Source organism: Alligator mississippiensis, chromosome 6 (assembly GCF_030867095.1).
Source record: "Alligator mississippiensis isolate rAllMis1 chromosome 6, rAllMis1, whole genome shotgun sequence".
In the NCBI taxonomy this organism is placed as follows: domain Eukaryota; kingdom Metazoa; phylum Chordata; order Crocodylia; family Alligatoridae; genus Alligator; species Alligator mississippiensis.
Window position 1 is genome coordinate 90,231,675 of NC_081829.1, and position 24,654 is coordinate 90,256,328.

Sequence of the window (24,654 nt, forward strand, 5' to 3'; positions counted from 1 at the left end):
TGATAATGAATCACTAGGATAATGGGTTTTAATAATACAATTCCAGACATCTGGATTTTCTAATTACCTGGATGTTCAGTTTTATATTTGAAAAAAGTCTCGAACAGCCTTAGCCAGCGAGATCTTGAACCAGCAAAAGTTATTCTCTCTGTGCTTTTTAGTATTCTATTTTCTTCACTGCCCTTCTTAATGCAAAAATATTTGCTTGAGGCAAATCCATAAAAAGACCATATTAGGAACATTGCATAATATCCCCTAAAAATAGGAAGCAGGAATCAAGTACTATATGAATTCATTTGACTCAAATAAATGAGTGACTGAAAAAGAAATCAAAACCGTAACCAGTTACTGTAGCACCATAAAAGGTTAGATATTTAGAAAACACTAGGTACGTCAGCCATTTTGGTCAACTAGCTCATGTATTCACTTCTGGGCTCACTGAAAATCTAATTATTTGAAAAATGTTTGAAGACTTTTGTATCTGGTCAAACAGAGTTGAGTTACCAGTCTGGTATTTCTGAAAGGTGTCTTTCTTCCTTCCCACCCAATGAAATCTTGAATTTCAGATAAGAGTTGAGCAGTTTGGATAAGCATTGTCCAAGACATGCCAGAAGAATGACCAAAAAGGAGGGTTATTGTTTAATTAGGCTCCTACTTTATTAACTGAACTCACCTGGGAGTTACCCAGCAATAATCCTGTAGTGCAGTCATCATCTTTCCAGATGCATTTTCACTGCCTGCTGTCAGCCCTCTAATCCTATGTATTCACTATGGGCCTAGATGGCGCGCAAGTGTTGATAGTGGGGGCGGGTATAACTCCATGCTGCTGCCAAGGCCTGGCTCTAACCAGCTCACAGTCCCATGCCCTGCTGTCAGTGCAGAAATCTGGGGGCATGTGTTCCCTCCTCCCCCTTCCCCCGGTCCTCTCCACACATCGCCTGATTGTGGGGAAACAGGGTTGTTGCCTTAGTGTACTAGAAGTTAGGTGCCCTTGTTCCTTTCCCTAGCTTTTTTAGGGTATGCCTTTCCTGCCATCCATTTCCATTACTGGATTATCTAGAGCAGTGTTTCTCAACCTTTTTTGTACCAGGACCCATTTGTAAACATCAGTGGCCATTCCTGACCCACAGCCCCCTAGCCCTGCCAGTGCCCTTCACTCCCAACCAGCTGCTCCATGCCCCCAGGCCCTAACCTGGTAATGTGTGGGGCTCGGGTTGGGTATGTGGGGTATGGAGGGGTATGTGCCTCCCCAGATTTGTGTGAGTATGGGGCTGCAGCCTGGCTGGACCGGCATGGGCAGGAGCTGCCACCTCTGTGGCCCAGCGGGCAGGTCCCAGCATGAGATGAAGGAGTGGGACAGTGAGACTAGTTGCTGCTGCTGCCATGAACCCTGCACCAGCTGCTGCTAGCAGCATGAGGAGTAACAGGGGGATAGGGGGAAACCCACACTGCCCCCAACTTCTCCCACTGCCAGCTGCTTGCGTACTGGGCCACGGCTCTACCCCACTTCCATGGCCCAGCTGCCAGCACCTAGTCTCGCTGACCCACTCCACTCTCCCGTGCTGGGACCCATCGGCTGGGCCACAGAAGCAGCTCCTGCCTGTGCTGGTCTGGCCAGGCTGCAGCCCTGTGCCCACACAAATCTGGGGGGCACATGCCCCCCCATGCCCCACAATTCCCCACCCCACACACCCACCTCCCCAGCCCCAGAGATTTAACTGCCTGCATAACTCGGGGGGGGGGGTCACATGCCCCCTGCCCCCGACATGTCTTCTGTGTTCCCTCCTGCACTCCCAATGCATCGTCCATGCCCGCCCCCCGCCCCCCATAGACTTACCTGTGAGGAGCTGTGGAAGCTGCTTTCTACCCTGCCTGGCCGCCACATGCATGTGTGCAAGAGCACGCGGACATAGTGCCCCCTGTGTCCTCACCCCCCTAGCCCCAAGCAGCCCCTTGTAGGCTGGAAAGCTGCTAGCCTGCAAGGAGAAACCCATGCTTTCCTGTGTTTTTCTGATTGTTTGCAACCCTTCCAAATATTCTTGCAACCCACTTTTGGGCCGCAACCCAAAGAGATGAGAAACAATGATTTCAAGATCCCCTTTGGAGTAAGTACCTATACTGGATATCTGTCATCTGTTGTGCTGTAATTGCTTAAGCCATACCTCTTGAACTACTGAGTGGCTTTTAGAACTGGAGGGGGGAAAATGGATTTAAAAAAAGTCCAACCCTTGCCAGTCTGTTGCCAAGGGAATATTCCTCCCCCGTCTCAAAATGGGTGACAAGTGTCATGTCCGTAGTAGGGCACAAAAACTCAGAACTACTCTGGTCTCATGAGTGAAGTGGTGGAAGCAGTTGGGAAGGACAGGGCAAAAATATACCCCTTTTCCTTGTCCCATTAGAACAGCCTGCTTATTGAGCCCTTCCAGCCAGCTCTCCTTTCTGCCCATCTCCCAAACTAAAGAAAGAAGGGGGTCCTTAACAGATCTTTTATCCCCTTTTAGCCAAGACCTCTTTCCTTTGTGGTTGTGGGAGTTGCTTTACTTCTGAGCCTAGACAAATACCATTTCTTATTGAAAAGAAATAGCATGGTTCTCTTTTGCAGAGGAGAAAGAAGAATTTGTAGGTAATCTGCATGCTCTGTGAAGCTAACACATTCGGAGTTGCCCAAACTGTGCTTGAGAAGTTGGAAACCAGTCAGCCCTTTCAGTAGTGCTCAAGCCCCTAGCTGTGGTAGGAGTGCAATGGGGATGAATACAAGCAAACCTTCAAAGAGGAGCTTTTAAGTGGCCAGGAGTTACAAGTGACAGGGACTCTAAATTAGGATATTTCATAGATGTCATAGACATTAGGGCTGGAAGGGACCTCAGAAGATCATCGAGTCCAGCCCCCTGTCCAAAGGGCAGGAAGTCAGCAGGGATCATAGGATCCCAGCAAGATAGACATCCAAATGTGGCTTGAAGGCATTCAAGGTAGGTGCTTGAACTACCTCCGGTGGCAGTCTATTCCAAACCTTGGGGGCTCGGACAACAAAGAAGTTCTTCCTTATGTCCAGCCTGAAATGGTCATCAAGGAGTTTGTGCTCATCAGATCCAGGTGAGCACCCCTGATGAACTTGTAGGTGGCCACCAGGTCACCCCTGAGCCTGCACTTTTCCAGGCTGAAGAGTCGCATGGCTCTCAGCCTCTCGTCATAAGGTCTGCTTGAAAGGAACTTAGCTGACTGGCTGATGATGGTTTAAGAAACTGTTCACTTTAATAAGTGACAGCCCAGAGACCTAACTACTCCTATGTATGTGTATTTCCATTTTACTTGTTGGAGTTCAAGGTGAAATTTGGGGTTTGTTTTGTATCTGCCAGCTGAAATGTGTAATTAGATCTTTTTACTATGTGGCATATTTAGTTCTAAGTTTTAGCTGACACCGGCAGCGTTTTGGTAATGCTGGCTATTGAAACGTATTGCTGCACAAATTGGGATGATAGACATACAGAGTTTTAGGCAAAAGGACCGCAGATAACTCCATGCTCCAAGCTTGCGTCTCTAGGGCTGACTCAGCAAAAGATGACCTGGCTTTGTCATGGTGAGAATCTGCAGAGCTTATTGTTTTTACTGTTTAAATAGCATTGCACCCTTACTGCGTGGAGCAGAATTCAGAATTATTTTATGCTGAATTGGATCCTTTATTTTAATAGGCTGTGTCTCTGACATGCACTTTGCTTGTTTTCCCTGTTGAAAGTAATTTATATTGCAGCGCGGTATTGTACTGCTGTGCTAATAAGAAAATACTATTGACAATTGTGATAGATGCAGCCAGCACTTAGTGAGTGCAGAAGAGTTAAACTGATTGCATTTTTACAGTCTGTGTATTTCTCTGCTTATTGTTTGTGCCCTGCTGTTAAGAAAACAGGTTGGTTGCATAGTAAATCCTTGTAATCAACACAAGGAAAAAACGACAAAAAAAAACCAAAACATGTAACATCATTTGTTATGAATGTTTCAGGAGTGTGGCCAGCCCAAAGGTGTTGGGAGGAGGAAAAGCATTTCTGCCTTTTTCTCCCCCTCTTTTTTAAAAGTCTTGTTTAATATTGTTAATAGCCAAGAACGTGACGGGAGGACATGGTCATCCCATTAAAATGACCAGAAAAAAGCATGTAATAAGTATCTGCCATAGTGGCATTTCTAGTGGCTGAACCAATGAGATTACTTAAATACATGTGTCTCATGAAACCTCAAAAGGATAGCTATCAAGGAGGCACTGGTCTGGAGGATCAGATGCTCATTCTTTGCTTCTTAGCATTCAGGTCTAATTTCTTCCCAAATGAAAGCTCACTTCACTTTGGAATTGACAGCTCACCCACTGCGAATAATGTATGCTTGCTATATTCGGTATGAATTATTTGCTGGGCTGCAAGCCATAAATAATGTACATCCCATCGTGGCTCCTGGTAACATTCTATTAACCACGTTTAATGCATTTATTAAACCTGTGGTGCTGTGATTTGGGGGAAGTCTGACTTTTTAATTGCAAGGTATGTAGTTGCCAACATGTTACTGAATTTTCCTGGGAAACAAGCCATGGTTCCATGGACTGCAAGAGATGTGGAAGTGTGGCTTTGGTGGGTTGTGTGGGTTTGGGGCAGTAGCAAAAGGCTTTTATCTGGTCTGGAAGATTTTATATAGGTCACTGAGCAGGAGGCTGGAGCAGGCTTTCGATGAGAGGGTAAGAGGGTATGTGATTGATTGATACATCGGGAGCAGCCCATTTGGAAAAGACACTGGTTTGGGGGGAAAACAGAACAATTCAATAGTCCCACCCTGAGACAGGGGCTTGAGACAAGCTAAAAGAGAAGTGCCTGTTCAGCCGTACCTAAACTGATCTGTGAAAGCATGTCTGGTTCTCTTTCCTCTCCAGAAAGAACAGCTGGGATTAAGCCATTGCTGCTTGTTTTCAGAGGGAAGGGTTTCTAAACCAGCCCAAAATCCCCAGACACTAGTTTGCACACAGCTCCTTATGGGAGACGTTGAAAGCTTGCCAGCTCCTAGGTCAAAACAGGGCTTACGGGATGTGCAACATATTGAAAAACACATTGCACAGAGTTTGAGCATGTCCTGGTTCTTAAGGATTAGCCACTGCTTTTTACCCCACAGTAACTTGGCTCTCGAAATGCAAGAGGCACATTTTTACAAAGTATAAGAGGGTAAATTAGTGCAGGACTGATGCAGAAATAGCAGAGTCAGCTTTTTTGGAGGACCTCACGGTTCAGAGTACAGTCAAGGAGGCTAAGCATTCCCTTCAAAGCCACTTATCAGTCAACCCATCTCATACTGCTGGATTGGTGGGTTTAGAAATTCCATTTAAACAACGTTACTGCTTGTTTTTGCAGTAAGAAAAGGAGGACAGTAATTTGGCTTTCCAAGCTCAGTTGCTTTATTACCTCTAAGTTTTAATTTTACTTTCAGCAGCATGTCTCAGCTAAGTAAAATATTAGCCCATGGTTTTTTTTACCCAGTAACAAAGTTCTCAAGCCTAAGAGGTATCATTTTTTAACTGGCTATTTTAACCTTTCTTTTACACTGATTTTTTTTTTTTTAATGAGTCCAGCTCTGTTCTCATTGTGGTCAGAGAGAAAACTCACACGCTTCCGTGTGGCAGGATTGAAATACATTGTGTGTGCTGTGTACTGCTTCAGTTTTGCTATCATTAGAAAAGGTTTCTTTTAATGCCGTAGGGACAAATGTTGTAGTTTGTATATCAGGTATGAAATTACACTGACCTGAAGAAGCTAAGGCTTACAATAGATGGGATTTGTTGTAGCCTGCATTGTATACAGACATACATCTCTCTTCCTGCAGATGCTCCTGTCGGGATGCAGAAATTCCCTCGTTCAGAAGCTTGAGCCTTCCCCTCTCCCCAATCTTCTAGTCCTTTATCTATAAAACTGTAAAGTATTGGATAACTTTATAAGATACACAAGAAATGCCCTGGTCCCTCGTTTCTAAATCATACATACCCATAGGGATGTGTATCCACTAAGGCGGTAGGGCATCTAAGCCCTGAGCTGTCTCCCCAAAAGGCGTTCTCTTCCCATGAGCCACAACTACGGCAGTTTTAGGTCCCTTTGGCCTGGGAATGGGACTGGAAGGATTTTCCCCTTAAGTTGTCATTACTGGACATAAGCTTTCTTCTGCACACAGTTTCCACCCACCCTCCCCCAACCCCACCATTACTTGTGATTTAATGATGCACTGTTATATTATAGTAGTGCAGCCTATGCCAGCATTTCCATTATAACCCGTTTTTACAGGTTTATAACTCAGCAGTAAAAATGTACTCTTTCAATTTGAAACTTGGCATATAATGTCTCATCCTGGAAACTAATCTTTTTTTTTTCAGCAATTCTCCCCCTTCGACATAAAGAAGGTGCATTGTTTTATTTTGAAATGACGGAAATTAACCCTTATGTCTTGATGACAGGAAAAAAAACAAACACTTGACTGTTAAAATGACTTGAAAATTGGGAGGGAGAAGGAATTTCTCCAACAGACGGAATAAACGTTGTTGATGATAAAATGGTTCCCATTAAATAAACAGACATAGATGGATATCTCTTGTCAACTTAAAACAAGGCAACGCTAATCAGAATTACTGAAAAGCTTTTGTTGTTTATGTAGGTTTCCATTTCTTACACCTTGCTGTTGAATTCACTTCAAAAAACAGTCATCTGAAATGCAGATATATTTGCTGTGTTTCAGTCACAGCTATCTGCTTCGCCTGTATTATTTTTCAAGTTAAACAGAGTGAAGAAGGGACTGAGTCTACAACAAAGACTGATAGCATTGTTCTCTCTTCCTCATTTGGATGGATACATTTAGGCCTAAGATGAACAACAGTCTAGTTCTTGGCTTGAGGCAGAACCTAATTAGAAATAGTAGTATTGTATTGTAGGTTGTGCAGACGTCTGTAACCCAAACCTGGAGCATCCTATTAGGAAGTACATTGCAAACAGTAGGCAGAAATTTGTGTGGGCTTCAAAATGTAACATAGAGCCAGGAGCTACCAAAGAAAGCTTTTTGTGGTGTGTACTACAAGAACCACAGTTCCAGGCCTTCTTTCCAAGCTCTCTTTGCCATTGGATGCAGTGGGAGTGGGTAATGAAAAAGAAAGAGAATTAAGATTCAATTTGCTCTATATATGCTTGTCTGGTTTTCCCTTGTAGCAAGCCAGTGAGAAGTGAAATGAGTATGGCTGTCACCAAAAGAAAAGTCACTTTTAATCTGAGTAAATAGCACCCAAAAGGAAAGGTGCTTGTTAGAGCAAATTCCCTTGTCGAGATTACTTTTTTCCATCTGGGCTCCTAAGGTTATACTTAGCCTTAATATTCTAGTTTGCTTGTTAGTATTAAAATAATTTGTGTGGTAGACTGGAAGGGTATATAGGAGACAGTTTGTAGAGGGGTATTTATTAATGAACTGTGCTACTGTTTGATCACACACCTCTAAAGCTGACACTATACACACACACACACACACACTCTGTGTATTTTTACAAGATGTGCCTTTGCCCTTAGTTTTTTTACTGTTTTTAATCTTGTATTGTCCACAAGATGAAAGGAGTTCTTTTATATCTTAACATGGATATTCATCAATACACAAGAGAGAGACAAGCTTGGTTCTTAATTAGAGATTCAGATCCTCCATTTGGATACCCAGATCAATATTTAGGCTCAAATGCCATTTTCAAATAATAAATGTCAAATTTTCTAATGGAAACTACAGGTGAAGGATTTGGATATCTTAATAAGGCAGCTGCCCTGGAAACTCAGTCTGTTTTTAAAGTGTGTATAAAATTGTATACAGTGCAGTTAAAAAAACGCTACATATTTATTGGTGGCCTCATTCAGCGTGACATTTCTTCAGGTTTAGACTAAGATCGCTCCACTGAAATCTGAGCTCCAGCAGCAAAAAAACTAATACAACCCAGTGGCGGGTTGGAGCTGTGTTGTTCTGCAAAAACCAGATTACTATTTTGATGAAACTTCCAAAGGGAGAAGAAGCCGTTACAAGATGGGCTCTGGCCAATGACTCATTTAGGTTTGAAAACCCCAGATTTCAGAGATTTTTCCATTAGAAGATGACTTAAATATACATCTAAACAAGTGGTTTATTGAGTCGTGTTTATATTTCTGAAATATGCAAAGAAAAAAACTGCATGACGTTCACTAGAGCACTTAAATCAGCCACAAACACCATGTATTGGAAATGTTTTCAGCACCATGGATATTACTATTGCTATTAGAGGAGAGCAGAAAAACTCTCAGCTGAGCCAGTTCATCCCATCAGCAACAGAAACATTAATCACCTTCTGATGCTAGGCAGTGTGCTGCTGCTTTGCAGGTCTTTCTATGATGTTGCCATCACAAGCATGGCTTACTTGGGTAATGGGGCAGGGACAGGGCCAGTAGTCAGTAACAGACAGAAGATGTTTACCACTACAAGAAATGCCTTAGGGATCCTCGAGTCTTTTTATTTTGTAGGCAGGCTCCTTTTTTTCTGTAGACCTAAAAAATCACCTAAAATGTTCCCTTGTTTAAAAATCAGTAAACCTAATGTAAATGTACTGTTCAATTTGATTTATAGTTACACAGGTTGAGGGAAATTCTTTTTGCAAAGTCTTATATGCATCTGGAACAGATCCTGTGACTGCAATGCAGCGAAGACCCAATATGTGCTTTTACCAGTCACTTTAACATCTGAAAGGAAATTCTAAATATTAGTAGAAATAAAACATTTTAAAAGGATGTGTTTTTACATAAGTATTAAAAGTGCCGTAGTCAAAAATCAAGATTTCCTAGCTAAAGTGCACAAGTCCTAGTTAATATTTATTGAAGAGCACAATTCTGTACCTCCCCATGAGGACCAAACATGACTTTTTTACATATACTCTACAGAACTGTGTTTTTTTTAATATATATAACGGAGTGAGAGAGCATACATAGGCATTTATATGACACTGCTCACTGTAAAGGCTGTGCCTCAAAACTCTTAGTCTTATAGACTGCTTCAAAGTTTTATTGCAAATTCTAAGCATGGATTAGAACTGCAAATTGTTTGAAATGGTGCTGTTACATCTAGAAGGTGGTTTTGTTATTTCCTTGTGATTCATTATCATTTATCATAGTGTCATAGAATTACGAAGCCAACCAATCAGGCAGAATTTAGTCAAGCAGAATTGTCTGTTGTATTATGTGTATAAGAACATGCACTGAATAATTTTTGCATTTGTCTATAGGTACAGAAGCAAAAATCCAATGTATCTGTCGACACCGACCTCTGTTACGAGGTAAGAATGTGAGACATATTCAAATAGTACTTTATATTTTTGGAGCAGAAATATCACTCTACTGTAGCAGCCCCAGACTAACTCCTGAAGTATTTATTTAGACAAAACTACCATTGATCTGATCGTGACTGCGCCAAGTTCTCATAATAAAAGGAGCTTTGCCTGAATCAGGAGCTCAGAATTGGGCCCAAGGTAGCCATTACCTTTGTACCATACAGTGGTGATGTAATAACATTTTAATTACCATGTAGTACATGATTTTGCAGGTTACTTGGTAATTACTGCTGCATCTTGGAAGTGTAATTAGTTAATAATATGCGGGAACATGTAATCATATGGCATTTACCAAGACCTAGCAATACAGTAGACTTCATTTTATGGCTGACAGAAGACTGATTTAGAGTAAATGAAATGCCACTCCTGTAATAAATCCAGAGGCAGATTGACAGCCCCTGGAGACGAGAAGCCTTCCCCTCTGCTTTTCCGCCAGGCTGTCTGAACTCTTACCCGTAGGGGACCACCCCCAGAGGTGAGAGATTAGTTCAGTTTCCATGCCTATCAGTCTGCAGTCTTTCTACTGAGACTCTGGGCAGTCCCATTAGTGGAACTGTGATGGTGTTTTACTGTGTGCAAAGCTGGGGCAGAATCCTGTTTCATTTGACATGCTCACTTGGCAGTTACCCAAACTACGTAGCTATCATTCTTGGCACTAATGCAGTGTTTGTGATCCTATTCCACATACAATGTGGATGCACAAGTGTCTACATGGATACTGTCCCCTGGCCAAGCAGGTGTGTGGCTCCATGTGTATATATACCTGAGTGTAAGTCATGCAATTAAATCCAGCAAAAGCCAGGGAGACGTGCCTTTTCTATGTGGTAGTCTAGTAGTTAGGGCGCTCCCCCAGGAAGCAGCAGAGCCAAGTTCGAAGCCCCCTGCCCCAGGGAGAAGGTTTGAACCAGTATTTCTGCCACTTGCTAGCTCAGTGCTCCAGCCACTAGCTTGCAGAGCAATCATTAAGAAAACCCTTCTCAGGCTCTTAATCTTTGGCTAAAAGAAATGGAGAAGCATCTGCTCTACTGGGAACAAAGACCCAGGCCTGTCTTCTTTCCAGAGCAGTATCCATCTCTTTATGCCAATCACCCTCTAGCTTACACACCTTCTCCTGGCCCCACAAAGCACCGTCTCTTGGCTTCTAGGGGACAGCTTCAAAAGAAGGACTAGGGAGGGGCCTAGACAACCTATGGCCTGGTGGGTAGGGTGCTATGCCATGATGTTGGAGAGATGCAGGTTCAAGCCCTTTCTAGTTTAGCCAGGTCTAGAACATGGTCTCTTGTTTCCTGGACAAGTGCCCTAATGACTAGGCCACTGAACTAAAACAAGGTCGTGCCCTATTGCTGCCACCATTTTGTGACTTAGGTCCAACCAAATATGCATGTACCTGTCCAGCCAGCACAGCATACTGAGCACATGCAGTAGTTGCACACGTGTGTCCACACTGAACGCGGAATAAGACTGCAACTGCACAAGTGCCAGAAACAGCAGTTGCATGGCAGGGGAGCTGTCATTTGGCGGAAGACCAAACAACAACTCCACTGTTATAGCCACTAAATAAATGTCAGATAGTCAAAGCTTTTTGGCTTTTTGGCCCAGATAACGAGCGCTCCATGTTGCAGTCTCAGCTCTTTAGATCACACCTTGTTTTTAATTGGACATAAGTAAAGTCCAATAGCATGGTACATGAACTTCTGTAAAGACTAAGAGGCCTGCTTTCCTTCAGTAGTCCCTAAAATACATTGCATTGCAGCTGTAAAGGTATATGTTGCCTCTTAATATGCCACAGTTATTAAGGAAGACTGTCTTAGTTTTGTTAGCTAGTTAGGAACCGATAAACTGACTGATTGCAAGTAAGGAGAGCTGTGGAGACTTACCCCAGCGTTCTTCCTGGGGCTGTGGGGAGAATTCAGTACAGTAGAAACTGAGACCCCCCCTCTCTAAGCAGGTATCATGTCTGAGCTATGCCTGCCACATCCATCCACGATGGGCTTTTTGGCCCACCCTGTCCCTCCTGCTTTGAGAAGGCTAGTTCCCCTCCCTTCCCCCATACTGGTTTGACTGACAGTAGTACCTATGGTATTGCTTAGCCACTTACTGGGGTCAAGCAGAGGAGTACTACTGCTCGTATGCTCCCCTCTTCATGTGCCTCCCCATTCCCTGCCCGTATACTCTGTCAAGTCCACTGTTGTTCTCGAGTTGCACGTGAAGGCTGCCTATAGTATGTCACCGCAGCACCATTGGAGGAGGAAAAGCATAACTATGGAAAAAAATGACAAAAGAATGGAAATAGATAGTGGCAGTGCTGATGGGCCCAAGCATAAAGCTACCGTGATGGTGGTCCTGCTGGCTCTTGCAATCCCAGCAGTGCTTTGTTTTTGATCAGTCTTTTCTGTTGACTGCAGAAGATGGGCCCCATTGCAAAGGTAGCATCTGCTTTGTAGAAATGAATTTCCACGTTGAATACAGATCTCTTTAAAATGCTGCTTTCTCTCAGAAGAGTAGACCTTCCAGATGGGCCTGCTCTCAGAGTGTCATTTTTTTTTTTTTATTTACTCTTATTTCTTTGGCCTAACTATGCTGATGGCATCCCCTAAAAGTGCCGTGGGTGTTACAACCGAAGCCCATGTTTATACCGCTGTCTTTTTCATATTCTGTTTTATGCCCCTCATATATTTAAATTTAGGACAGGGAAATACATGATGCTAGAGGGCAAGGGGCTGACAAACAAAAGATGAATGTTATGAAGTCAGTCTAAATATTTTACAGTGTAATGAAAATGCTTAACAGTGACCCAGGAAAGTGTATTGTCTTTTGCAGAACGCTATTGGGAAAGACAACACAGCAGGAGTCTCCACCAGTCACATATCTGCAGAGAATTCATTCGCCCTCCCTAGAAGCGTCAATCTAAGCACACTGCTTATTCTGATGACAATCGCACTGTCTCTCTGTTTGGTCTTAAGTTCGTCAGAAACCTTGTAGCTGCATAACTAAAGGACATGTTTAAACAAAAAAAATCTGTTCCCTGTCCTCTGTTGTTTATCTGAAATTCCAGTTCTACGAGCTAAGTTGAGGCACTCTGCTCAAACAGTTTCATTCAACTGGAATTGTTTCAAATAGCTTCTGGTGATATTTAGAGGCTCGGTGAAATACTCGAGGCAGCGCTACATTCCAAACCCAAAAGGCTTTTGGGCATGCGGTGTTTTAAAGAGACGGTATGTAAATTTGCCTGTAAAGCAACCTGTTTGGATTATTTTTAATTATTATTATTATTATTATTTTGATTCTGGCCTTTACCTGCGAAGGAAGATGGCGGTTTTTCTTAAGATACTATTGATCTCATTTAACGGTTTGGGTTTTCGAATGAAATGAACTTCAGACTAACAAGGATGCCAGGCTTTTCTCACATGGTGAATGTTCTCCCAGAGTGTGGACTTTCTGAAACTTCTTCCTTCGATAGATTGCTACCGATGTTTAACTCTTTCAGTGTATTAGCATTCTCCTTCTTAAATGTTTATGTACTGTAAGTGGTTCTGCATTCCCTGCTGAGAAGCCATTATGAGTCGCAGACAGGTGTAATGTAAGTCTTTCAGTTTAAAATCTCATAAAACAGAGTGTGGTATAAAACTTTCTAACAGTACTTTTATCTTTTAATTAAAATCATTTAGCCTTAATAAGGGGGAAGATTAACAAGAAGCAACCATTGTGAAGGCATCGTAACGCTAAACTTCTTTAAATCTGAGGATGAACATAGACATTTTGCGAAAGGGTTTCAACTGTACAACTGTTGGTCTTCTATGCTTCTATTGTAATAATATAGTCCGGGTACTTTACTGTTGGTTTAATAAATGACATATGATTTATTTCCTCTACTAAAACAGCATTATCTGCTTATATTTGCATAGTAATATCCATTTTAAAAGTTAAAGGAGCTTTATGCCTTCGTTCTCTTATGACACGTTAGGATCTGAAAAGAGGAAGTAAGATAGCGGTGTAGCGTTTAAATTGGTTTTCACTTTTTACATTGTTGAAGTCAATATAGTGGTCATTCCCCCAATTATAGGGCAGAATCACCCAAACCTCATCCGTGGGAGTAGCTTTTACTCTCCGTCATAGTTCTGTTGCAGCTCATGCAACTGCTGACATGAATAACAATTTTCAAGATCGGGCACATAAAATTGTTCAACTAGTTTTAATGGCAATATTGCCTGGGTTTTAATCACTCTGGTTTCATTCATTAACACCAATAGCCTATGAGTGATCATGAGGATTGTCTGCAGTATCTGGAAGGGATTCTTTAAAGCTTTAAATGTCATCAAATAGGCAGCATTTTGCCCCCCAAGGGCTGTCTTTATACCTAGCTGTGATGGCATGGTGACTGTTACAAGGAGTTACGTTGAAATGATCAACAGTAAGCTGGTTTTGGTTGTATTGAAAGTAGGTGAGAACTTTGCCAGGAAAAGAGATCATCACATTGGATTTATGCCTTTGCCTTGAAACATACATAATGTGCTCAGGCTTAGTTTGAAATGTCTAGATAAGTGTTTGCAATAGGAATATAAACTGCAGATTGCTGAATTATAAACTAGAACAATGCTTAGGAGTGTGCAAAATGTACATCTCACTAGCAAATTATTAAACTATTGACCTATCCATCTTTGGGAATTGTTATTATTGCCAAAAGTAACTAAGAAATTCAAAAATTCACTTTTGTAGTCGAAAATGTGGTCCTGTAATACAAGGCTCCAAGCATTCTCTAAATGAATTCTACGACACGGCGTTCCACTAAACATAACAAATGCGACAATATTACTCCTTAATTCTGTACAGATAAGAAACTGCAAATTACTTTCAAAGGCATCAGAGCTGCTTTTGGAAAAGAAATGTATAGTGTATCATTACTAGCAAAATCCCTTGTGGTTGCTGTTGCTTTTCTTGTAAGACCTAATCAAATTATTGAAAAATAGTGGCAGCAAGAAAAGATTACTAGATCCATGATAAAAAAAAACAAAACTTTTATGTCCAAAAGATTTGGAAATCTAATGTATTGAAATGCTAATGACTACAGAATTATAAGGAGAAAGCCTGATAATACCCAATTAAAAATATTTTAGAAACAAATCCATAAACACTGAAATGATTAAACCCATCTTTGATCAACAAAGGTTTCCCAAAAATTGTATTTGTACTGAGCACATTAAATATGTCAAGTAATATCTGGAATGTTAATAATCTTACTAGTTCAATGCACACCTTTTAAAAGTTTTTCTACATTTGTTTAAATTAATTAATAACCACTAATTATCTCTACATCATACTGATTATTACCGAGACAGTATGATCCAGAATAAAAGTTATTGATCAATTATATTGTAAACAATAGACTAACTCGCTTCTGATAACAAAAGGGATTATTTGGTACCTGACGGAAGAGTTACCTTTCATCATACAATTGTTGTAAGGACAGCCATGCCTACCATTAACCAAAAAAAAAAAGCACACCATTTTTTTGCATAAAATTGAAAACATACTGAACTCTTAATTTAAAAATAAATTGCTTATTAAACAGACCAGGGGATAAAATTATGAGCCTGATACTTAATGAGGTTTTTCCAGACATCATCATGCAAATGCTGGGAGATTTGCAGAAGTTGGCTGTGGCATGGATGATGGTGACCTTGTCAACACAGTCATTTGCTACAGTAGTGAAGTAAGCAAATTGTTTCATTTTTTTTCCCGGCTCCCAGCTGCTGTGACTGCATGGATTGAGTCCTAGGCAAACAAGCTGGGACCAGATTTCACATATTTATTCAGTGTGCTTCTGTTACCAGTAGGCAAGCGACCATCCACATAAAGGATGTACCTATTGATGACGGAGGCTGTAATCTGGACGGCTTTTTTTAAGCCAGCTTTTTATGTAAAGTAAATCACATAATGAAACAGGCAGAGTCAACGGTCTTGAATGCAAATTTCCACTTTTCATAGTGAATAATCAGCCTTTAAGTTTCTTTTAAAGATAGCACATTAAAGACCTAATGCACAATGTGCAGAGATACACAGTCAAGATTTTGCACTATTTAACATATGTCTGAATTTCCCAAGCTCTTGCAAAGGGAAAGTACAGGGACTCTGATGAAGGGAGATCTTTTTCAGTTACTAGGAACTGAGAGAGGGGAAGAGAGACGGCGTTTGCAGTCAGAGTGAAAGTCACCAATGGATGGAGGTCCTGCCCGGGTCCCAGTGCACCACTAAATCCCCTTTGGGTGGTCCCCTGAAATTGTATTAAAGTCAACAGGCGTTGAAGGTGTTCAGGACCTTGCAAAAATGGATCCCTGGGGCTCCATTGATGCATGGGCCCCCTTTCCTCAAGCAATTTCACTCATAAATATCACTTGGAAGAGGCAAGAGGAGCAGGAGTTCTTAATCAGCTGCAAAACATTTAATTGCTTCTGTCTAGAAACTTATTTCCAGGTTTGGGGGGGGGGGGTTATTTATTAAATGACCTCCTGATAAGACTGAGCCTTTGGACATTGCTAATTTGAGAAATGATATAGTCTGAACCATTGAATTAACAGCATGAACAACTGCAATGCTTAATAGGAAGTAAGGGAAAAGCAGAAAGAAAACAAACCCTTGCAAATCTCATTCCTACCTTCACTTACGTTCAGTCTCCCACACTCCCCTGTTCCTTCAGGAGTTAGGACTATTACAGAGAAATCCTAATGAGACACTATCAATATTGTGAGGAATGAGCAACAGGAAGTAGAGCATGACCTAACCAAATGGTAGAAGCAGCGGCAGACCGGAGCGATAGATGAGTTCAGAGACTGTTGGATGAAAGGTAAGACCACCTTCAGGGAGGAATGGCAGCTACAACACCGCGGGAGAAGAAGACATTCCCCCGGGAAGTCGTGTGCCTTGTGCTGACAGCTGGGATTCATTATTGCTGAAACAGAATAAAATGATAGAGAAGAGCTGGCCTGGGCCAGGGATTATTATTTGGAGGAACAGCTCTTTTGACTTGGGTAGCAAAAACGTGAGCATGAGTGTACTTAAACAAGGGTTTCATATTTCCCTATCAAAAGTTACCTGTGCTAACTGTTCAGTTTTTTTGGCTAATCATACTTGCAACTTCTTTTTTTAAACATCAGTGGTGAATGTAACCTGCTGAACAATACACATTTAATTACAAAACCCCTCAAACTAAAAAAAAAAAGAAAAGGAAACCGGAGCCTTTATCCTAAGCCACCTTGCTTGGCTGAGAGCCTAAACCCTATTACATATTTCAGCCCTTTGAGGTGTTTCAGATCCCAGTTCACTCTCCATGATATTAGATCCAAGTATTTGCTTCTGATGAATTTGGCAGGAAAATTAACTCAGCGGCCTGTCAAAGATTTCTTATTTTTAAATATTTACTTTCTTTGAGCAGCTCAGTTCCTGCTCAGACATTTCAATTAGCAGCCGTTATAACCTCTCCTTTGACGCTGAAAGGTCATTTGTTTCCTTCCCAACCACATTGTGCTTTCCTTATAAGGTTTGTCTCAACAGTTTTCTCCATTTTATCCTCCTTTTCTCTGAAACAAACCAGATGAGCAAGGTGTTCTGTGTCGCTCGTGAGCCCTTCGTGACAGTTCCTCCTTTGCTTGCCTAGAGAATCTGTGAATTAAGAGTTTTCTGTCCAATTTTCTTGGTTCTGTTTTTAATTATAGCTGATCAGTATAGAAATTGCGAAATTTGGTTTCATCTGCATTGGGGATGGAAGTGCCGACATGTCCCTTTCTCAGGAAATGAACCATTTCCTTTATATCATTTCTCAGTTAAATGGCTATAACGTTGTGAAAGCAGCATTTCCCAACAGGACAATATAAGCCAATTCGAGTTTTAAGTAAGCTTGGGCTTTTCAAGCACATTCTTGAGGTTCATGCAGTATCTGGGCAAGAGCTTCAAAATTCAGCCTCGAGCTAGTGTCGAGCTTAAAAGGGAAAGGTACAAAAGGGGTCAACTAATTTCTCAACAGTGTTATGTCTCAGTATGGATTGTAGTGTGTCTTGTCATGTGTTGCCGTTCAGCCAAGGTTTTAGTCCCTGCAGTTCCCTGAGCACGTTTGACCAGAGCAGCTGCAGCTTCTGCTGTTTTCCTTTGGCAAGTGCCAACAGCTGAATTTTGTCATACAGCCACTTGGACTTAATTACTGCTTAGATTAGAGCAGCCAAACTGGATACCCACTTCAGCAAGGTTTTTTCTCCAGTTTTCCCTCATCTTTTTCCCCTCCTGTGTTGCATTCTAATCTCCTAGAAAGGGAATTTCCTAGAATTAGAGAAAAAGTGGGTCACGTCTGTAATTGTGACTGGGTTTCTACCAGAATGTCACAATAAACTGTTCCTGCTCGGCTTTCATGCTGAGCACCAAGTACGCCCTGTTCTTACACAAGTAAATGGGAATTGAGGGGATTCAGCACCTAACCAAGTCAGGTCCTATTTTTCTTCAGGCCTGTCCAAGCTGGTGGATTTAGGAGCTGACGTGGTGAATTAACATAGGTAATTAGAGACGGCATCTTGGCGCTATGTTCGTATCTTGGCTTGTGGGAAGTGGTGTTTGAATCTGGGCACTAATACCGCCGTGGTATGCATGGCTCTGTGATGACGTGCTCTAGACAGCTGAAGGAGACTGCCAAAGATCTGCTGTTCAAGGTATAATAAATACCAATGTTTTCCCTTTTGCTCATCTGCTGTTATATAAAATCTTCTCAGTTGAATTCCTTCCTTACTTTTAATTTCCTTATACGTTGGGGATCTCTGAGTTTATCTGCCTAATATTCTGGGCTTCAGTGTGTGGCACAAAGGGATTTGATAATAGGATGCAGAGCTATTCAACTCTCTGTTACTGGTTTGAGTCCATCCTAAGTTAATGAACTCAGTCCAGTTCCTATTGGGCAATTTGCTCAGGTTACCTAAGACCTCATTGCTCTGAGGGTGGTTGGTCTTAACAAACTACACCTGGAATGGGTTATATAGCAGGAACAGACATTTCAGCCATGGTTATATAGCAGGGAAGAGGTTGTGCAGTGTAAACTTACCTGTTTATTGTACAGGCACAAACTGGGCAGTCAAAGCAAGTGCTGAATTCACTTACAGCAAAACACTAGGCTCTCTCTTAGAGACTCAAATGGACAAATAAGTCCATTCAAGCTTACAAGCTCACTGCCATTCACCCGTTACGGTCACAAGATACAGCGAGCATAAGAAACCGATTTTTGCCCACCGTGCTTACCCTTCATTGGGAGCCTTAAAATATATCTAGATATCTACGGAACCACAAGGAAATGTAAACTTTGTCGGGCACAGAAGCCAGAAACCTTGATGAAACCAAGGTAATTTTCAAACTATTAAAATGTCATGCTCTTTTCCTGACTGTGTGCATGAGAAAGGGGAAGGAGGCTGAAAGTCCAGGTGCGAGGTAGCAGAAAGACTGAAGACACAAAAGCAATGGGTGATGGACGCAGCACTTGCCTGAATAGGAAAGCCTGCAGCCTTTAAAGTGCTCAGAAACAAAAGAGACTGTCCTGGAAACAGGTTGGTAGATAGAAAGAGAGAAATCTTGCTCATTTTATGCATGCTTATAGCCCTTTGAGAGTGGTGGCTTTTTGAAACGGGTAAGTCTGGTCCCATGAGTATCACAAGCTAAGAGACACAGAAGCTTTTCACTCCACTGTTAGTTGGCTAGATTTAGTAATCCTTCTGTTAGAGGTTGCACCCCAAATCCTTAACAATTTTTGAAGATCGTACATGGTGCAAGGACAGGAGATGCAATGCAGACTCCAATGGGTGGGTGAAGCACTGGCATTCAGGGATGCAGAAACCACTTTTATCTGATCTGCAGCCTGTTTATCAGCCTAGAGAAGAGTATTCATGGGTAATAATGGAAGGAAAACACAGTTTTTAAACAACAAATTGCCATTGTATTAGCTGGAGAATTCACTGTAGAGATCAGGCATATGCACAAGGCATCTTAGCTCTTCTCTGTGCATTGCACTGTTTCTGGATAAGTAAGAAGCAGGCTACGGCCAAACAGTGAAAGAAACTATGTTAGAGCACCAGGATACATTCAGTGCTTAATTTTTGACAATTACTTCTCTCTTCCCTCACCCCCGTCAAGAGTTATCGCCACAGAATTTGCTTAATGGGGTTTATATGATGTTATGTGTATCATCGCTTAGTATTGAAATGATTAGCTGTGATTAATCTGGCTCATGCTGGGAAACTGTGTGAGTGTTTCTTTTTTCCTGAGGGTATGTCTCAGTTTGTGTTATATTTGTATAATGCAAGTTGACAAGAACTACAGCAGAGAGAAAATGGAACGAGAAGTTTGGATTAAATGTATTTTTATTATATCAGGATGATAAAGGGATTAATTGGGGATGGGAGGCTGGATACTGGCAGCCGTCGGAGCTAGAAGACTTGACATTTGCTGTGAATGTAGACTATGAATTGAGGGCATCCCGTGCTAGTATTTTCCAGCTTTTTTCCCCCTTCCCAAACTAGCCAGCTATCACATGCTTCCATTTTTGGAGGAAGTTCTTATACAAATATTTACCTTGTTATCTTGTGTAAATTCTATGTTGTCTTATGGATTTCTGTACATCTCACTGCGGGTTATTACGTGTCAGGTCTTTGCACAGTCATTCTGGCAGGTACTTTGTTGTTTAAAAAAAAAAAAGAACAAAAACACAAAAAGCCACTATTGACTTGTTCCTGTTGACTTAGTTTCAGACTAAGGACTTCGCTGTTTGGACTTCCAGGCTTTGGAAGTAACTTTGTGATGTTTGGAATTTTTTGTCAGCATAATGCTCATGCACTAGTATTGTACATATCCAAAAAAAAAATCCCACCAATAAACATTGTTCTCTTTTTTTTAATTAAAAGCCTACTTTTGTGGTTTTTCCTGGTCGCTTGTTTTGTCCTGGCTCACTCCAGCAAGGGGCTATTTTGATTCTCTAAAAGTCAAGTTTTTGAGCCCTGTAAAGGCTTAATTTGGTTCCTCTTGTTTTGCATTTGATTCTGGTCTGGGAGACTAAATAATAAATGCTTTGCCCTTTAAAAACAATTGTTCATTTGCTGGCTTTGTCTTCCTTGGTGGTACTGGTATATTGTAGCCTACAAAACTGCAATGAGCAGGAAATATCAGATGGAAACGATAGCGAGACAGGAACAACAGTGGCCATCTGTCCCTGGTCTGCCTCTCACTCTCTCATACACAGACAATATCAGGCCAGTAAAAAGCACAATTTTGTATTTTGACTCAAGAAGAGCAGAAGCAAGAAAACTGTCTTCCAAGACAAAGTGCTCTGAAACAGGCCAATAGCTGTCAGTCCAAAACTAAAATCAAAGAGAAGAAATTACTCTAAAATAATGAAAAGGAAGGTGGAAATTCATATATTTAGGACACTCAAAGCACATATTCTTGATGCAGTTAAAGAGGTTTCTGGGAAGCAGTAGCATTATTGCAACACTCGTCCATTGTCAAACTTCACAGCAATTTAACAACATGTGGTAAGTCTCTAAGTTCATTGCCCGGCTTAAGCACTGAAGCACAACAGCTGTCACTTCTTACCATCGTCGAATTTGCAGCCAGGAGGGACCACTAAATTCTCTGGTATGACCTGTACATCCGAGGTCCTTAAATCGCCCAGCTCCCCCTGAACTGAGCCCATCAGAGAGACATCCAGCCTTGATCTGGAGATGATGGAAAATCTACCGCGCCCCTTGGTAGCCTGCTGCACTGGTTCATTACGCTCACGGTTGGAAAGGTGCACCTTAGGTCTCAGGAGAATTCACTGGCTCGAGACTCGGGTCATTGAGTCTTGCTATGTTTCTGTCCCAAAGAATGAAGATCCTATAACACTTGCTTGGTCGGTTCTCTCCGTTGCACAACATAATCCGGTCACTTCTCAAACTCTTTTTTGAGAAGCTGAACAGATTGAGCACTGAAGTTACCTCTACACCAGGGTGGCAGTATGTCCTAGCTGGGACAAGACACACCTCACGGACCCACTCTGGCTCCTTGTGTCCCAAAGCCAGAAAAAGCAGCAGAGAGGCTGTTCTGGGGTTATCCCCAGCGTCCTTCCTCACGTGGCTGTCTGGGGCAATGTCAAAGGACAGCACAGAACAGGTGTCCATGACAGCATATTGGTGGGTTTGGAAAGTGTGAGCAGGAGCAGGTAGCTGGGCTATGGTGGGGATACCTGGGCCAATGCACACTGTTGGCACAGTGTAGGGTTCCTAATTCAAAGTTTTCTCCAGGCCTCAAGTAACTTTTGTGGTTCTTTCCTGCATCTTCTTCAAGTTACCCATGTCCTTTTAAAAAAATACAGATGCCAGATTGGATTCACCGGTGCTATGGCAATATCACGGCTCATCTCTTACCCAGCCAACAACTGCAGTAGCCCTTCCCATTAGTCAACAGAGTTTTGTTCGAACCTTTGGCCCTTATGGATCACACACGGGATGTTCGATTGAGAGCAAGTTAGTAATTAAAACTCAGTCGTTCCTGGGCAAAGATAGAAAGCTTGGCGCTGCCAGGTAGGCAAAAGAATAGAGAGGGAAATGACAGAAGACTATTCCAGCTTGGAAAGGGGGCCTTTTTCATTCTTTTTTTATGGATCCATGGCTTTCTGTCATTCTGTTAAACCAGTTAGGGATTCTTTTTATATGCCTCTGGTATAGATTTGCAGCTGCACCCCCCCCCCCCTCAATACAGACAGATGGAAATACGCACAAACTCCTACAATCTTCCTTTTAGAAGATACTTTTCAACAACCCCTACAGAATGCCCAACCCAAGCCGCCAACTAGGTAACAGTTGGCTCTTACCTAGTTTCTGTGTTTGGCAAGGCAAGCCTTTCTGCATTACAGACAGTTTCATGTCTGGTTCTGTTTTGCATTCAGTGAGATGAGTGCTATTTCCTGAAGCAATCTTTGGTGAAAATAAATGCAATTATTTTGGCAATATGCATGCTGACTTGGACCCGAATACAAAGTACAGCCTTCCCCAGCATGGCCATGAATTGTGAACTAAATTACACAGCAGCAGCCAGGAATAAAGCAGAAAAGGGGGGAAACTGTTAATCTACTCTTATTGCACAGAGCTTCTTTTTTGAAAGGACACTACAGGATCTGTTGCTTTGAGGCAGGAAGCATAATTCAAAAAAAAAAAACCCTTTAATAAAAAGTATTTATGCTTTGCTTTGTACCATTACAAAATAAAGGCCAGTAGTCAATGGCCTTTCATGTAACTGGCATACAATCTTCTGAACAGCTATTATAAAAAAATACCGTAAGTGAGGTTGAGTAACCAGAAGGTATTTATTCGCAGGTTTGCAAGTACAGCACTTTACTGTTGCTTTCAGAAGGGAATTTAAAAAGATGCTAAAGGGATTGAGATGAAAAAGTGTGCCACAGAGTGAGAAAAAGGAAACGCATTCTCCAAGTCAATGCTAGTTTCATGTTGTGTGCTTGGTTGCAAATATATCACTAGCCTCATTTCACTATGCTATTGACTCATTTGGTGGGTGCTGGAATTAGCTAAGCACCATAAATAAGACCCTGTTTGCCTCCGTCTCCTGAAATGATCCACATAGATATCCTGTCTGATTTCTAGATGCTTTAACTATTGAAAAATGCAGTGTCTTAAGGTTTTACTATTAATAAAAAATTAGATGACCTAAGTATTCACTTTGGGTTACTAGGAATAGATTTTGCCATAACCTTTTATCATGAAGATAATGAACCTTTATTAATTTCAAAAGAACTGAAGGCAGACGTCTCCTATCAGATCCATCCAGTGAATCCTGAGACCGATATGCAGATCTTACCTGCGTGTAAAGCCCATAGATTGTTATGGGCCTGTGGGGAGAACAGCAAGTTGGAGCTGACACTCACTGCCAGCTCCAAAAGCCTTTGTCATTTAAAAAGGAAGTTGCTTTCTTAAATCTACAAGATCAAGTTCTCTCATTTAACCATCTGGAGTGGGATTCAGGAGTACAGACTTGTCCCACAGCCTTCCTCCAGTACAGAATTAGACCAGCGTTTTAGACTGAATTAGTCTCTTCAGTAGTACAAAATCGAAAAATATATGCAGCAATGAACTGGAAGGCTTTTTCTCTAATACAGATAATACCATTTTCTTGTAACAGCACTTTGGCACTAGCATAAATTACATTGCTGTATTTTTAGGTATCTAATTATACAATGAAAAGACTTTCTCAGTGTATCCTCCCTTTTGCCTTCAAATGCCATCAGTTGTTAGGGGCCCTGTGGGCATCCAAAGCATCCAGATGCTAGTAAATGGAGCCTGATCTTCCAGGTATACCTCTGGAAACAGAAACAGTAGTCCTGTCCTGCCAATGTATCTGACGGGTGATTAGGAAAATGGTAAATGATCTGTGTTGTAGTCTCCTGGATGATATTTTACTTTGACATCAAAAAGATTCATCTCTATGAAAATGATTTTATATCATTTTATATAGTATACATTTATATATATATATATATATATATATATAAAATCATTTTATATAGTATACATTTATATATATATAAAATAATTTTCATAGAGATGAATATATGTATGTATGTATGTATGTATGTATAGTGCCATGTGTATGCTTACATATATACTTCTATAGTATATCCATATATCTATATATATCCATATATAGTATATATAAGTGTGCATCTATTTGTGTGTATACTTTTATATATATGTAAGTATACATATGTGTGTGTGTATACACACAGAGTACAAAACAGTGTGTACATGTGTGTGTGTATATATATATATGTATGTATGCATGCATGCATGTATACACACACACACACACACACACACTTTTAGTGTGTGTATATACTTTATAGTTATAGTGTTGTCTCCAGTATGTATCTGTTTTCTGGCACATTAAATATTGTTTTGCAATTGGCTTCCAAAGTGAGTATATATTTGCATATTTATATAACATAATTATATTTCTCCAATATTGACTATAAATGACATGTCAATGAGTTCATTAAAATGCTGCTAACTACAGGAGAGGGTTAGAGCTGGGGCAGCATTTATCTGCTGTAGAACCTCAAACTTTTACACTTCCTTTTTTGTGATGACAGACCACCTATATTTGAAAATAACCTTATATTTGACATCCCATGATATTAAGCTCACTTGACTTCATGTCTTAAGGTCAAAAGCGTTAATCAGAGCTTCTATCATTAG

General features: G+C 41.2%; 1 protein-coding gene across 2 annotated transcripts in view; it reads left to right on the forward strand.

Annotated features, from left to right (window-relative positions):
- Positions 1 to 20,116, forward strand: part of GFRA1 (GDNF family receptor alpha 1) — a 219,260-nt gene extending 199,144 nt beyond the window's left edge. For both annotated transcript variants that reach the window (XM_014594635.3, XM_019485922.2), the window contains exons 8-9: positions 9,287 to 9,337; positions 12,212 to 20,116. In XM_014594635.3, coding sequence (XP_014450121.1) covers positions 9,287 to 9,337; positions 12,212 to 12,373 — 213 coding nt within the window. In that variant the 3' untranslated portion in view covers positions 12,374 to 20,116. The remainder of the gene's footprint in view (positions 1 to 9,286; positions 9,338 to 12,211) is intronic.
- The last annotated feature ends 4,538 nt before the right edge of the window (positions 20,117 to 24,654 follow it).